General features: G+C 45.6%; 6 protein-coding genes and 1 non-coding gene across 7 annotated transcripts; 4 read left to right on the top strand and 3 right to left on the bottom strand. All coding sequences in view use genetic code 12, as the record gives it.

Annotated features, from left to right (window-relative positions):
• Positions 1–187: 187 nt before the first annotated feature.
• CXQ87_005240 lies at positions 188–259 on the top strand. The gene has a single exon. It is a non-coding gene; the product is annotated as a tRNA-Thr (tRNA).
• Positions 260–367: 108 nt separating this feature from the next.
• Positions 368–1,660, bottom strand: CXQ87_005239 (uncharacterized protein; the record flags this gene model as incomplete). Its single annotated transcript, XM_025483666.1, has 1 exon — positions 368–1,660. One exon carries the CDS (start codon positions 1,658–1,660, stop codon positions 368–370), a length of 1,293 nt encoding a protein of 430 aa, XP_025335901.1.
• A 215-nt stretch (positions 1,661–1,875) lies between these two features.
• DAO1 (Dao1p) lies at positions 1,876–2,943 on the top strand (the record flags this gene model as incomplete). The annotated part of the gene is made up of 1 exon (XM_025483665.1): positions 1,876–2,943. The coding sequence occupies one exon, from the start codon at positions 1,876–1,878 to the stop codon at positions 2,941–2,943; it is 1,068 nt and encodes a 355-aa protein (XP_025335900.1).
• Positions 2,944–3,009: 66 nt separating this feature from the next.
• CXQ87_005237 (uncharacterized protein) lies at positions 3,010–6,027 on the bottom strand (the record flags this gene model as incomplete). Its single annotated transcript, XM_025483664.1, has 2 exons — positions 3,010–3,259; positions 4,604–6,027. 2 exons carry the CDS (start codon positions 6,025–6,027, stop codon positions 3,010–3,012), a joined length of 1,674 nt encoding a protein of 557 aa, XP_025335899.1.
• Positions 6,028–6,731: 704 nt separating this feature from the next.
• MRPL27 (mitochondrial 54S ribosomal protein mL41) lies at positions 6,732–7,232 on the top strand (the record flags this gene model as incomplete). Its single annotated transcript, XM_025483663.1, has 1 exon — positions 6,732–7,232. The coding sequence occupies one exon, from the start codon at positions 6,732–6,734 to the stop codon at positions 7,230–7,232; it is 501 nt and encodes a 166-aa protein (XP_025335898.1).
• Positions 7,233–7,446: 214 nt separating this feature from the next.
• On the top strand, positions 7,447–8,154 carry HFL1 (DNA polymerase epsilon noncatalytic subunit; the record flags this gene model as incomplete). The annotated part of the gene is made up of 1 exon (XM_025483662.1): positions 7,447–8,154. One exon carries the CDS (start codon positions 7,447–7,449, stop codon positions 8,152–8,154), a length of 708 nt encoding a protein of 235 aa, XP_025335897.1.
• Positions 8,155–8,190: 36 nt separating this feature from the next.
• Positions 8,191–13,309, bottom strand: CXQ87_005234 (uncharacterized protein; the record flags this gene model as incomplete). The annotated part of the gene is made up of 3 exons (XM_025483661.1): positions 8,191–8,202; positions 8,247–11,414; positions 11,708–13,309. The coding sequence occupies 3 exons, from the start codon at positions 13,307–13,309 to the stop codon at positions 8,191–8,193; spliced, it is 4,782 nt and encodes a 1,593-aa protein (XP_025335896.1).
• Between the last annotated feature and the right edge of the window lie 445 nt (positions 13,310–13,754).

The raw sequence follows: 13,754 nt of genomic DNA, 5'->3' as shown, positions 1-13,754 counted from the left end.
GTCTTATTTGAGGAAGAGCAGCCAGAAATGCTCCAATATAGCTCAGATTTGCATTTTTGAAACTTCAACACGATGAGGTGCTGGACTCAAAAGCATTTCTTGCATAAAATATTGTTCCTGCATTTATACCAGTTCGCGTTTCATTCTGGCTTTCTTATTTTAACTGTTGGCATTCGCATCTAATCGCGCCCGCTTGGCCAAGTGGTAAGGCGCCTCACTCGTAATGAGGCGATCGTCGGTTCGAATCCGACAGTGGGCACGTTTTTTTTTTAATCCATCGTTTTTGCACTCTACATTAGATAAAAGTACCTATTTGATGATAACTTTTTATTGGCTTCATGCTGAGTTCCTATATTATAGTACATGCTTATTCCTTAGTAGCTTTTGATGGGGGTGGAGGCGGCGGTGTGTCCTCTGGCTGCTCGCCGTACTTCACGTCCGAGGCCTTGGACTTATCTAGCTCTTCATTCATGAAATTGGTAAGATCGACATTTGCTGATCCATGATGTCTTTTCTTCTTGGCTAATTTGGCCGATGGCGGTATGGAAGGCGGAGCGATTGGGGCTGCCTGCGGAACGATAGCGGTTCCAGAAAATGAGGCTGTTCTTGGAGGAGCGCTTTGCGGTGGTGCACTAGTTTCGGGCTCTGGCTCTTTCTCGTTCAAATTATAGCTCAAATCGGTTTTGTTCTCGTAGAGAAGATCGTCGATGGTCTCCATGTTGTCGAATTTGCCAACCACTTCTGGTATACGATGAAGCCAGCCGTAACCCACATCACAGCCTAGAATACCCTTGGCTCCTCCAGTGGACCAACCTCGTGATAGGTTCACAGTCACAGGACGTAAGACATCATGGTCGTGGTTGTAAACGTACAACATTATAGGAATGCTGTCCTTTTGTTGCACGGCACTGTGGTGGTTGTAGTAGCTTAATATGGTCTGTGAAAGTAATCTCTCCCCGCCATTGGACAAAAGGCCCTTTCCGTGTTCGTCCGTGTCAAAGCACGAGTCACATCCAATAACGTAGTCTGAGTGAGGGACAAGCTTAGCGTCAAAAGCTGGAGAGCCTGGATGCGTATTGAGAACACGCCACACGTATGTAGCATTATTCAAGTGCTCTGATTGTACGGTGAGGCCAATCTGCTGGAAGTTGTTAAGGTATGCCTTTTCGTCAGCACCAGTGTCTGCGGGAAGCTCTTTACGAAACTCGTCAAGAGGAACACGGACCTGACGCACCACGCCACCTTTGGCGCTCCAGACCTCAAACTCAACCTGTCTGGGCCCATTGTGGTGAGCTATGTTTTCAAGTTCCTGAGCCAAAGCGTCCCAGTCTATCATGCCGGCTTCAGCGCCCTGCTGTCCGTAATTAACAGCACCTTCGTCATTGACACTGTAGGCCAGAGAATGAGGATACTTCATGGGCAATTCGTTGTTGTTGATTCTGATGATGAAGTCGAACCAGGCCTCTAGACCGAGCCGGTGAGCACCCGAATGAGGAATCACCTTAAGCACGCGAAGACCGTAGCCATTGTTGTTGATTTTTTGGGTTTCTTTGAAATACGAGTTGTCTGATTGGTGCTGCAGAAGATTCGAGCCGTCAAGTCGGTCGACTAGCCTCCTTGCAAATGAGAACATGGGTTTCTGTTGAATCAATGTGAGCATCTGGCGTTATGCCTTGGGCCATGTGCAGGTGGATCCATGTCAACCAAGCACCCACTGGGGTGGAGACGAAATCATATTCAATAAGGCTTCTTCTAGATTATGAATAGCCTGGACGGTTTTCTTCTTTGATTCTTGAGCGTCATCCATCGTTGTGGAAACATCCCCACTACCAATCGATTTGCGCACTGCGATAAGCTCAAGTTGGACCAACTACCATGTCTTCCTCCAAAGTGGTTGTTGTAGGCGCTGGCGTCGTGGGACTTACTGCTGCCCTTCAGCTCAAAAGAGCGTATCCAGATTACGACATCACCGTTGTGGCGGCACACATACCAGGTGACTTCAGCTTGGGATATGCCTCACCCTATGCTGGAGCGAACTGGCACTCATTGGCCAGCCCAAGGGACAAAAAACTTCAGGAGTTTGACGAAGTGGGATATCACGAATTTCAGCGTCTTGCGGATGACCCTCAGTCCGGCGTCTGGCGCCGAGCCAATGCCAATTACTATACTCCTACAGCTGTCGCTAGAGCTAATGGCGATACCTCTGGTTTCAATCATTGGTTCAAGGAGCTTGCCAACGAGAGGGTCATTCCAAAAGAGGATCTTCTCCCAGGAACAGTATACGGTACCGAGTTTGATACGGTGGTGATTTCCGTGCCGATCTACCTCAACTATCTCTTGCAGCATTGCATCAAACTAGGTGTGACAATCAAGCGTGTCAGCTTCATCACCAGCATTGACGATGCTCGTTCGCTCCATTCTTCCGGAAAAGAGGCCGACTGGGTCATCAATTCCGCTGGGCTTATGGCCTACAGAATCGACGGAGTCAACGATGCGAGACGGAATTACCCAGTCAAGGGCCAGGTGCTTTTTGTCAGGAACAATATCAGCAAGTGCATTTGCGTCGAGGGTTTTGACGACCCCAATGAGCTCCTCTACATGTTCCCACGCAAAGAAGGCGGCACCATTATTGGAGGTACTTTTGTCCAAGAGAACTGGGACCCCCAGGAGAACAAGGCCCTTTCCGTCAAACTCTCTCAGCGAGCCGTTGCGTACGCCCCTGAGATTGTGGATGCCAAGCTCTCGAATCCGAGCTTTTTGGACGTTGTTCAAGTCAACGTTGGACTCAGACCTTTCAGAGACGGTGGCATGCGGATTGAGAGAGATACCAGACGACCATGGCTCATTCACAATTACGGTGCTGGCGGCGGAGGATTCCAAGGAAGCTACGGTTTTGCCAAGAAGGTTGTCGAATTGGCCGCACCATCCCAGCCAAAACTCTGATTTGGTTATTTCATATTAAGTATATAGTACAACAATGGGTGCAAACGAGCGTTGGAAAATATCACCTTAGTTGCAGATGAAACGGGTAAGCAAGTGAAAGCCCCTCTTAGCACCTTCCTTGACGTATTTCTTTTGGTGTTCCTTGTCAGTGTGGGTGTTGACAAACTCCCTGGCCTTGCCTTGTTTTCCAGCTAAGGGAGTAGGTTCGTCATCGTACTTTTCCGTGTGGATCTCAATGTCGTTGTAACCATGTTGAATGTCAAATGGCCCCGGGTTGGAGGGTTGTTCAGGGATGTTGCCAGCCATTGGAGGGGTGCTATGGAAGTTTCAGCCAAGCCTGTCTGCAAAACTCTTATATAAGTCTGAGGCTGGTTGCTACTCTTGACAGGCCTGTGCGTTTGTGTACAGGGCAACAGAACGTTTGCTCGATAGATAGCGCTTAATTGCTAATGTTAGTCTTTTTTGGACGGTTCCTCGCATTACATGTGACAGATTTTTGCAGCCTCAACGGCCTGTCAGTAAGGGTTTTGGGCTTTGTCGAGGAATTGAAGTGAATTTTCAAGAGAAGGCTTGGTTATGGGATCGTACGGCTGCTGCATGTTAGGCACTCTAGCGCTTTTAGGCTTCGATAAGGATGCACATTTGGGTTTAGGTTACACAATTGAGACGGTTTGTTTTTGATTTTTGTCAATAAATGAAGTGTTTTGTGGTATTCTGGGTTGCCGTTATAGGCTTGCTTTCATAATGTATTGCACAATGGATGTTCTGTACCTCCGCCGCAGGCTGCCCTGAGGCTCACTGGTGTCATTATTGCACGCCTAATTGATGATGACGAGATTGCAAACTTTTTTTGAAGGTGGGACATCTTCCCTCATTCTCGAAATTATCTTCAGTATATTTAAAGGAGTGTGGTCCATTGGTTATGAGGCATTCGAGAACATGGACCGTGCAGTGCATGTTTCCTATGCCCATTGAATTGTCATAACAAAAACTTCATCGTTTGAACTATACGAAAAAGTACTGACTGGTTCACCTTTGATTAAATTGCCTTTGGAACATTCGAGGCTTAATTCGGCGTGGCCAATGGCTGGGGTTCAATCGTTCCTTGAAGTCAATGTAGGGGGCATGGAATCGAGGATTAAGAAGCCACAAGGGTCAAGTCACCCACTACCTCTGGAATAAAGAAGAACAATCGCTAGAAGTCACGGGTTCAGAGCTTCAACCCGCTACACCACAGACGAGTATCTCGCAATCCATACTAGAAGCAGTGAATGCTTTTGTTAAGCCATGCCTCTTGTTAAAAGTAATGGAGGAGATCGGATGAAAAGATTGTGCTCCGAATGAAGTTTATCAGTAACAAAGCCTACAACGCTCTTTTTGATTTATTTTTATTTTTTTCTATTGTTTCTAACTTTTTTTTTTTTTTTTTTTTTTTTTTTTGCTTTTGTAAATAGTAATATGGATTCATCAGCGAAGGGACGAATCAGCACAATGGAGCAACCATACGCTTCATTGCCATAGGTAGCACCAACTCAAAACCATAAGAAGGTCTCTTGGTATTGGTGATGGTGTAACCCCAGACAGGCCTCGAATTTCTGACGGGCCTTTTTCTCTGTGGAATAGGTTCATCCCACAAAGCGAAAAAGTCGGAGGGAAGAACTCCGACTGATTCTTGGAGTAAGTGAGGGTCTTAAAGCCGGCGAAGTCACCAGGCAAAAAGGAGTCGGTCTCCTTTGGGTAGAAAAGCTCCCGAGCCTTGAAAAAGTCTCCAGGAAGGTAGGTGACATACTGCTTTTGGGCCAACGCCAGCATGAAGAATGGGAAGTCGCCAAGCCAATAGACATTGGTGTTCTTGGGCTTCAGCGAATTGATTGTAGGCTTAGGCACCTTGGACTCGAGTTCCAAAACCATGGTTTCAGGTTCAGGCACCACGGTTTCAGGCACCAAAAACTTCTCTTCAGGCACTGGAGCATGTTCAGGTTCTGGGACATGCTCCGGTTCTGGAACAGGCTCCGGTTCTGGAACAGGCTCCGGTTCTGGAACAGGCTCCGGTTCTGGAACAGGCTCCGGCTCTGGGACATCGTGCTTAGGCTCTGGAACCTTGTGAACGGGCTCCAAAACCTCGACGTTCTCCAGAAACTCGAAAACATCCTCTCCAATATCCTGCTTCAAGTAGTCCGGCTCGTCGTCCTCCACTTGAACAAGCACCGTTGACAACTTGTCGCTGTAGTTTGGCAAGTAGTGGCCAGGGACCTCGAGCTGCTTGACGTTCCAATAACGACGTCTAAACTGCTTTGGCGTTGGAGGCAAGCCGGACTTGGATGATCTCAGCTTCTTCTTGGCTGCCGTTTCTGCTTGCTTTGCAGCCTTGGAAAGCTTCATATTCTTGTCCTTAGAAACCCGAGCCTGGGAAGTTTGAGGGCGGCGGGCTTCCTTGGTTTCAGCTTCCACCTTTGTGTTTGTGGAAACTGAGACTGTCTCCAGAATCTCGGCGGGGATACTCTGGGAAGTAATTGGGGAAAGCTGCTCTGTGGGAGAAGACACAGAGAGCTTGTCGTTGGCTGATACAGCCTTGGGGGAAGTGGTTTGTGGTGGGCATTCGGGAACAGTAGTCTCAACGGGGGTCGAGGCCTTCAAAGTACCCACATCGGTGGAAGCCACGGAGACTTCAGGAATTTGCTTCTTTTCAGAAGCTTCAGGAGCAACAGGCCCCAGAACTTCTGGCTTGGGCTCAGAAGCCTGCTTTCTCTTTTCTCTCTTCTCACGGTAGATACCCATCAAACGGCTGTCTTGCTGAGCCATTCTCCGGTGGTTGCGAATCCAATGCCCGTTCAAGTGACGACGCTCGAATTGCATAATCTTGTGCTCATAAAAAGCCTGGGCTTGTTGATAAGCAAAGAAGTCGACGAAGGACTGGTTTCTGAGGAAGGTGAAGTATTCGAACTCGCCCTCCTGCCAGGGAAGCTCGATCACTGAGTATTCGTGATTAGTCCGGATAATTCCAGTATCTTCTTCAAAATAGGCTTCTCTGACGTCTTTTGGGAAAAGAACCCTGCAGACGCTCTTACACTTTTCGAAACACATTGTAGTTGGTGCGCTTGTTGTTGCTTGTCTTTGTGGTGGTGTTGAGGACTAATAAAGTAAAATGTTCCAAACGCTGGTTCAGAACTGTGGTGGTCAAGTAGATGAAGAAGAAAACAAAATCTGGCGGGAACCACCTCTATTTATGTTCAGAAGCTGGGCTTGTGCTGCTCCTGTGAAGGGAATGGATGACCTCGAAGTCATCAAAGAGCTCCAAATTGACTGGACTTACCCTATGGAATTACGAGTGAGTGACGGTTACAACACCTTCTGCTTTTGTGCCATGCCTCAGCGAAATAAATGTGTGCTTCATTTGGACCTTCCAAAATGGCTGCGAAAACGTCATGCAGCAGAACTTTCCACTTATTACCAAGTAGTGAGGATCAATTGGCCTCGAGGAAATTCGCCTTCGTAGTCTAGATTAACAAACACCATCTTGCTTTTTTAATTCTCTTCAATGATTTATATTTTGATTTCCACTCGTCTCAGACTCGTTCTTGTAGTTCCACAAGTCTCCGTAAGATTCGCACTTTTTACGAGAATCTCGAGGTCTCACAAACCAAAGCTTCGCACCATCAAGCTGATACATCCGTGCACCAAGATACTCTTTTACTGACAAAATTTTTATACTGCTTAACCAAGACAGCACGAGTTTAACCTCAAACGGCCGCCCCTGCTCCTCTTCACGACATATATAAAGCTTGAAAATGAAGGCTTCTACTGTCCTCAGGTTCCAACAGTCCACGGTTGCCTCCTTAAGAAGGCCCACCCAGACTTACAGAGATGGTCAGATATGGTACGGTTACACCAAGTCGGGCTCCAAGCGTCACCCTCTTTACACCAAGCTGGGTAACAAGAACTTCTACAAAGGTACTCGTTCCTCCGGTATTGGTAGCTTGACCAAGCACGGAAAATACATGGTCAACTGGGACAAGGTCAGAACATACGTCGTGCCAAGTGACTTGGCTACCACCGACCTCAAACCATTCGTTTCAGTTGACGTTCCACAGATCATGCAAAAGACCCCTGGTTACAGCGATAGCTTCAAAAGCCCCGAGCTTGCGTGGAACAACATCAAAGACTTCATAGAATATGGCGAGAACTACAACGACGTGGACTTGGAGAAGAGCAACTACTTGGAAGAGTTTGTGAACCCGCAGCAGGCCCAAGCGGAGGCAGAAAAGAACTCTGTCATCGTGAAGGACTAAACCATTCACCTTCAAATCATAGAAGATGCATCAAAATCTGTATATAGCGCCATGTCACGAATAATGAAAGGGCCCAGTGCCATGAAGAATCAGAAATGTAGATCATAGAGCCCTACATTGGGTTAAATAGCATGTATCATGGTACTACTAGTGTTATACACCCGTACACCACCTGGATCAGTATAGACGCGCTTCAGCACCTCCAGGATTCACCATGTCTTCCTCATTGACTAGTTCACAGAAAGCAATGTCAGAGACTCCTGCCACTTCGCCATTCCCTCTGGAGTCATCTCCTGCACCAGATGCTTCTCGTGTCTCGGCACCTACTGAAGATGTCACAATGTCTGAATCTACCCATGAAAATCAAGATCAAGAAGCAGAGGATAACGATGACGATGCTATGGCTGTTGACGAAGCTGTCATGTCATTGCCTCTTTCAAAAATAAAGAAGATTTTCAAAATGGACCCTGATTATTTTTCGGCCTCGCAGGGTGCTGTTTTTGCTACTGGAGCAGCTACTGAGCTCTTTGTTCAATACTTCATGGAACACGCTGCCATGATCGCAAGAATGGAGAAGAGGAAGAAGATACAATACAAGGATTTGAGTGCTGTCGTTTCCACACAAGACGCATTGCACTTTTTGAGTGACACAGTGCCCAAGACCCAACCTGTGGGCCAGGCAATAAAGGAAAGAAAGATTAATTTGCTGGATGAAGATCAAAAGAAATACGCTGACGCTGCAAACCCTGAAAACCCACAGAGTCCTCAGCAGGTTGTTGAAGAACCTGTTAAGGACCCTGTTCATGTCTTGCCCAAGGGCCAACAAACGTTATCATTCGAACCAGCTAAGAAACCTACGATAAAAAAGGCTGTTATACACGATTTGATGAGTACCGATGATGCGGCTGGAAATGATGGTTGATGCTATGAATAATGTTTAATGACCCACAATGCACTTCTAAGGTCCCTGCTGAGATGAAACTGCGTCTCATCCAACCCCAATCTTGTGCACACGCGGGCAATATCTAGTGCTGTCTGGTGAGGGATCTGTCTCTCATAGTTATTGAGCGCCGTGACAAATAATTCCACGTAAGCTTTCCTCACAGAGGGCGCCACAGACCCTGACACGACGGCTTTAGACTCTTTTACTTTCAGGTCTAGTGTGAACATTGGATTATGTTTTTTGAGAAAATCCCAAAGATCAAGGAACCTTCGGCTCATGAATGCTTGATGTTTCGCATCCTCGGCGAAAATCGTTGTGGCGAAGTGAATTGCTGGACCCGTAAGTTGCGAATGTTCGAAATTTGCACTTTCCCAATCCGAGACAGTTTTTGTTCCCGAGACAAGAGACATTAAGACAGGCCAGCTTTCCGCCAAAACGGGCATGAGTTTCTCATAATTGGATGCCACCATGAGATACGCATTTTCCAATGTCTTAAATATTGTCAATCTAAGCTTTATAGACGGATGTGTGAGTAGTTGCAAGCCGTACTTGAAAACTTGAAGGACGAGATTGTAGGTATCTTCAGGAATAGGTGAGGGCCAGGGCTGGGGTTCCTCCACCGGTTCTTCTTCATTATCGCTGTCATCATCAGAGTCTTGATCTTCAAAAGGAACACCAGGTTTTCTTTTAAAATACTCTTTTTCGGGATCATAGTCGGAAAAAGGATCCCCCTGTCTATTCTTCTCATCTAGGAGATCGATGAATTGGTCACAAGTTGTGATCCCCCACGGTTTAAATGGCGCAGGAACTTCTGTTGACTTCAATTTGTTCGAATCAAGTAATTCACGCAAATATATGCTCTTGATCAATGCAATTACCTCTTCAAATACCATGAAGAAGTTTTCCACAAGGACTGAATAGCCATGAAACGTATCGATGACTATGAATATCTCACTCAATATGTCTCTGAGCTGGTTAGATTTCACCAATTCGACACCCGAGATCTTGAGGACGACAAGCAAGATACCAGGGAGGGATGGCGTCATGCCACTATTCATAGTTAATTTCAAACTTAATGTGTCGATCAAATAATCAGCATTAGCCTCGACAAGCCTTTGTAGACTTCCCTCATAGTACCGTTCAGCAATTGAGTTCAACACACTTCTAGCCATCTGATTGACCAAACTGTCTGCCCTGTGTGTCATTGCCTCTAGTAATAAATATAGGTTGTCCATCAATACATCTGTCTCAAAATCCTGCTTCGATAAAGAGGTTGATAAGATACCCAAGGACTCAATTGCTATCGAGAAGTTGGCTTCATTAGTTGATTGGACCAAATCATTAGGGTCTTCTTGTTGCTTGATCACTTCAATATCATCGAATACTGCTCTTGCATTTTCAAGCACCAAGTAAAGAGACTCTTCTACAGAGTCATCCTGGGGCTCGTCATCGTAGAAAGTCACCAAGTCGCTCATACTTTCCTGTTTATGTTTTCTCTCAAATGACAGCACTAATGTGTTACTCGCCCACAAGAAAACTCCCTTGCGTAGAAGGGCGTCGCTTGATCTGCTCAGCTCCATAGACAAATGATCAATTATAGGAGTGATACTGACTGCAGACTCACCAACATACTGGATGAATGATTGCAAAGCTTTTTCAATTGTAGGAGTAAATGAGGATGGAAAAAACAGAGATTCCAAATCTCTCACGTCACTATCACCTGAGAAATCGAATGCTCTAGTAAGCTGACTCAAACTTGCTTTAGTGGGCTTCGAAACCTGAGTGGTATTGTTTCTGATTTTCGTAATGCTTTTGGCTTTGATGTGCAGCGGAAGAACAACGGAATCCATTGAGTTTTCTTCGTCGACTGACTCAAAACTATGTTCCACATTTGAGTCTTTCTTATGTTTCTTCCCGTCCGAGTGTAGAACCCGGTTTATCACGCCATCGTAAATTTGCAGAACAGCAAGCTGCTTGAGCTCCATTGAGTTATTCGATGCCAGTTCGTCAACAATCTTGTCTATTAAATGAAGGTGGAATTTTATTGCGACAAGGGTGAGGTGCACTTTTTCGTCATCTGTAGAGATGAAGATTCGTGACAATTGGTTTGACACGAGATCATCAGCCTTTTGATCTAATGCTTTGTGTAAAATGTTGAGGTTATCGCGATCATGGGCGAGGAAGATGCTCGTGCCTATGTCGTAAAGCTCTTCAGAATCTCCAGGGTTCAGTTCAAGGGCACTGAAAATAAGTAGCGAAGTGATGTCGGTAAATGTGAGAATTATGTCTGAGAAGAGCGATCGGAAACATTGACTGGTGACTTCTTTCAAGAATGCAAATAGGGACTCCCGAAGGGTGAGATTCGTAACTATCTTGTCTCGTACGCTTTTCTTTATGAGAAGATGCCTGAAGATAGTAATCAATGCAATTTTGAGCTGCTTTGAAGTAGCGGAAAGCCATGCTTGTGATCTATGACTGGATTTTGGAGTATTGACTTCCGTCTTAACTAACTCTTTAGAGCTAGGTTTTGCCTCGTCGGAGTCATCATACAACACCTTGAGTGAGCTTAGATCCGTGCTAGTAAACGAGGTATCTACCACCTTAGCATCAAGACTCGAGTCGGAGAAGATCTTCACAATCAAGGCCTTTAGGAGTTCAAAGACCGCGATGATGGTCTTTGCATGCAAATTTTTTGAGATTATGACGAATTTCGCTACCTTGGAGATTATTCCAGGAAACACGAAGGAGGTCTGCTCGGCATTGACTCGCACCGAGTAGAGCCAAGTGAGACACTCCAACACCTTCATGGATAATTCGTTACGCTCTTGGTCGAAAGGTTGCGGGATGGTTCCAAGCAAATCTAGAAGGAGAGTTGTAATGTCACCTAGAACACTCAAACGCTTCTCGGCTTGTTTGGTATAGTAATCACGAGGGAAGCAACGAACAAGCTGATTGATGCAATAGATCACTTGATCGTAGAACCCGAGGTCGTCCTCTGAGGCAATTATGCTCTTTTTCTGGCCTCCACATAAATAAACTATGATGGGAGACAATTGGTCTATTAGGGTCTCGTTGATTTCGTGCAGCCAGGAATGGGCTAGAAGGAAGCCAATGATGTGAAGAACATGTTTCGTTGGAGTAGGCAGTAGCGAGGGCTGTTTGAGCAAGTTTGTAATTGGGAAGAAGGCATAATCTGCAAACTTAGTCGACAATGAATAGTGTTTTCCAGCGTACTCTTTCTCGTGATGATCTAGATGGTTGCATAATGTCTGGAGGCATTGGGTAAGTGATTGAGCCTCTTCTTTGAGTGACTCAGGTGAGAGCGTAGATAATTTAGATAACTCCACACAAGTCGGCTTTATGATCAGAAAAAGCTCCAGAGAGATCCGTCGCTGATCTTCCATCTCTCGATGTATGGGAAGGAACCGTTGTATGTTAGTACATCTCTGTGCAAGTTGGTGGTGCGAATGCATTCGGACTTTTTCATTTTGCAACCAAGTCTATGTACATGTTGATGCTATAATTTATACACGTTGGAATTATCCCAGCCTTTACTGCCAAGAAGGCCCTTGACCTCTCCTTGCTCATCGGTCTCCAAAAGCTTCTGTCCAGCCACATAGCTTACATATCCATCTGGTCCGCATACCACCGCAAGAGCAGGTGGCTCTTTAGGCTCGGTGGCAGTGACTTGGGCTTGTTGCAAGGCATTCTCATATCTTGGAGCCCTCTGTGTTTCGCTCGCTGGGATGAGTTCATTGGAGGTGTCCTCCTCCTTAGTATCACGCATGATAGCCATTCTAAGCTTCAACTTATCGTCCTCCAGAAGCTCTTCCTTTTCTCCTACCTCCTGCTCAACCCTCATAGAGCTCTGGAAGTGGGGTTTCAGTGGGCTTTGAATGTCCTTCTTACCAAGCTTGGACATGAACTGGGAATCATAGTGAGTATGCAACTTAGCTCTGTCTAGTTTCTCGAGGAAAAATAAGTATCTCTTAAATGGCTCGAGCTCAGAAGGTTTTTGGGCTGAGAAGTGGATGTCCACAAACCCTCTATATGGATTTCTTGAGAACAAGCACTGGATTATCGGAGCAATACCGGTACCAGCTCCGTAGAATGCAAGGTTGTCAAAATCGGGAACGTTATTTTGCTTCTTCACCACTGGCAAGAGAGCCTCAGATTCCACTTTCGAGGGCAAGTCTCTAAACATGGGTCTTTGATGGAGCTTCTTCAACGGATGATATGGGAACTTGTAGTCCGTGTATGGGCCCCTTATCTGTATGATGTCCCCGACCTTTCGTGACGTGAGGTACCTTGACATTTCTCCATCGTCGTATTTTTTGATGTAGAATGTCATGACTCCACCCTTGTCGTAATCTTCTCTATCATTGTCTATCACTCTGAGAAGCGGCTCTTCTTCTCCAGAACGGGTTCTTTCCGATTTCATAAAGTATAATGGCAAAGGTGTGTAGGATCTAACAATCTGAATCTGAGGCTGCATGATCTCCACCGACCACAACCTGTCTCCATTCCAAACAGTCTTTGCCTCGTAGTTAGCGTAGTAACTGTACTGCCAGTTCTTGAACTTTGGAAGCACCTCTATCAAATAATGGTCTTCATCAACTTGCTTGACATGGGTAACCTTGAAAGGATGAAAGTGGTCTGGATCCAAGAGGTCTTGACTATCGGAGCCCTTCTCTGACGGATAGTACCACACTTTCACGGTGTACCCTCCCCACAAGACAAGCACGAGGGCCACAATTTTTGGAAGATATCTACTCCATCGAGTGACAGTCTTTGGCTTTTGAACTTTGTTGGAGTATTTCGTGAACTCATCCTCATTGGGCATGCCCGGCATCTCATATGAAAGTCGCTCATGTCTCAATTTGGGAACATAGGGCTTGTTGTCCTTCTTCATCAAGCTTTGAAGACCCTGGTCGTTAGGCATATCAGCTGGAGCAGATGACGAGGATTTCTGGTTAACTTTGAAGAGACCTTTCAGCTCATCATTTGTAGTTAATTCCTCGTCCTTCTTTTTTTTATCGTTTTTACTCAGGTAGCCTTGCCTGAAGCATCGTAGTAATGTGACAGGACGTCTTATTGAATGTGTGGCTGGCTTCCCGAAAGCCAATCTTATCATCTCGATGCTTGGATATATTGCATGGACCTGAATATTGGTACTACTATGCGGTGCACTGGTCTGTCTTTCAGACCGCTTACAACACACCATATAAAAGGTCCATTATGACCATTATAAAATTGCCGACCAAGACAACGATCCAAAAGGTAGTCGTTTGGTTATAAACGTTGCAATGTACGACAGGGCCATAGTTATGTATCAATGATTGTACGCCTGAGAGCTACTAAGGACGCGAATGCTCTTTAGGTCAATTTCTAAGGATATCATGGAATTCAAAGAAAGTCAATTTAAAAATTTTGATAACAATTTTCATGTCCGTAAATAGAATTTATTTCATCAACCCTATGGTATTCTATGGTGGTCACGTGCACAGATTCCAAAAATTTGCGACACTTTGTAGCGAAAAATTTTCTCGCTAGTTCCCACACATCCACTTTCTTTAGCT

Source organism: Candidozyma duobushaemuli (genome assembly GCF_002926085.2).
Source record: "Candidozyma duobushaemuli strain B09383 chromosome Unknown G_B09383, whole genome shotgun sequence".
Classification (NCBI taxonomy): Eukaryota; Fungi; Ascomycota; class Pichiomycetes; order Serinales; family Metschnikowiaceae; genus Candidozyma; species Candidozyma duobushaemuli.
This window is presented reverse-complemented; position numbering and strand designations above follow the sequence as displayed.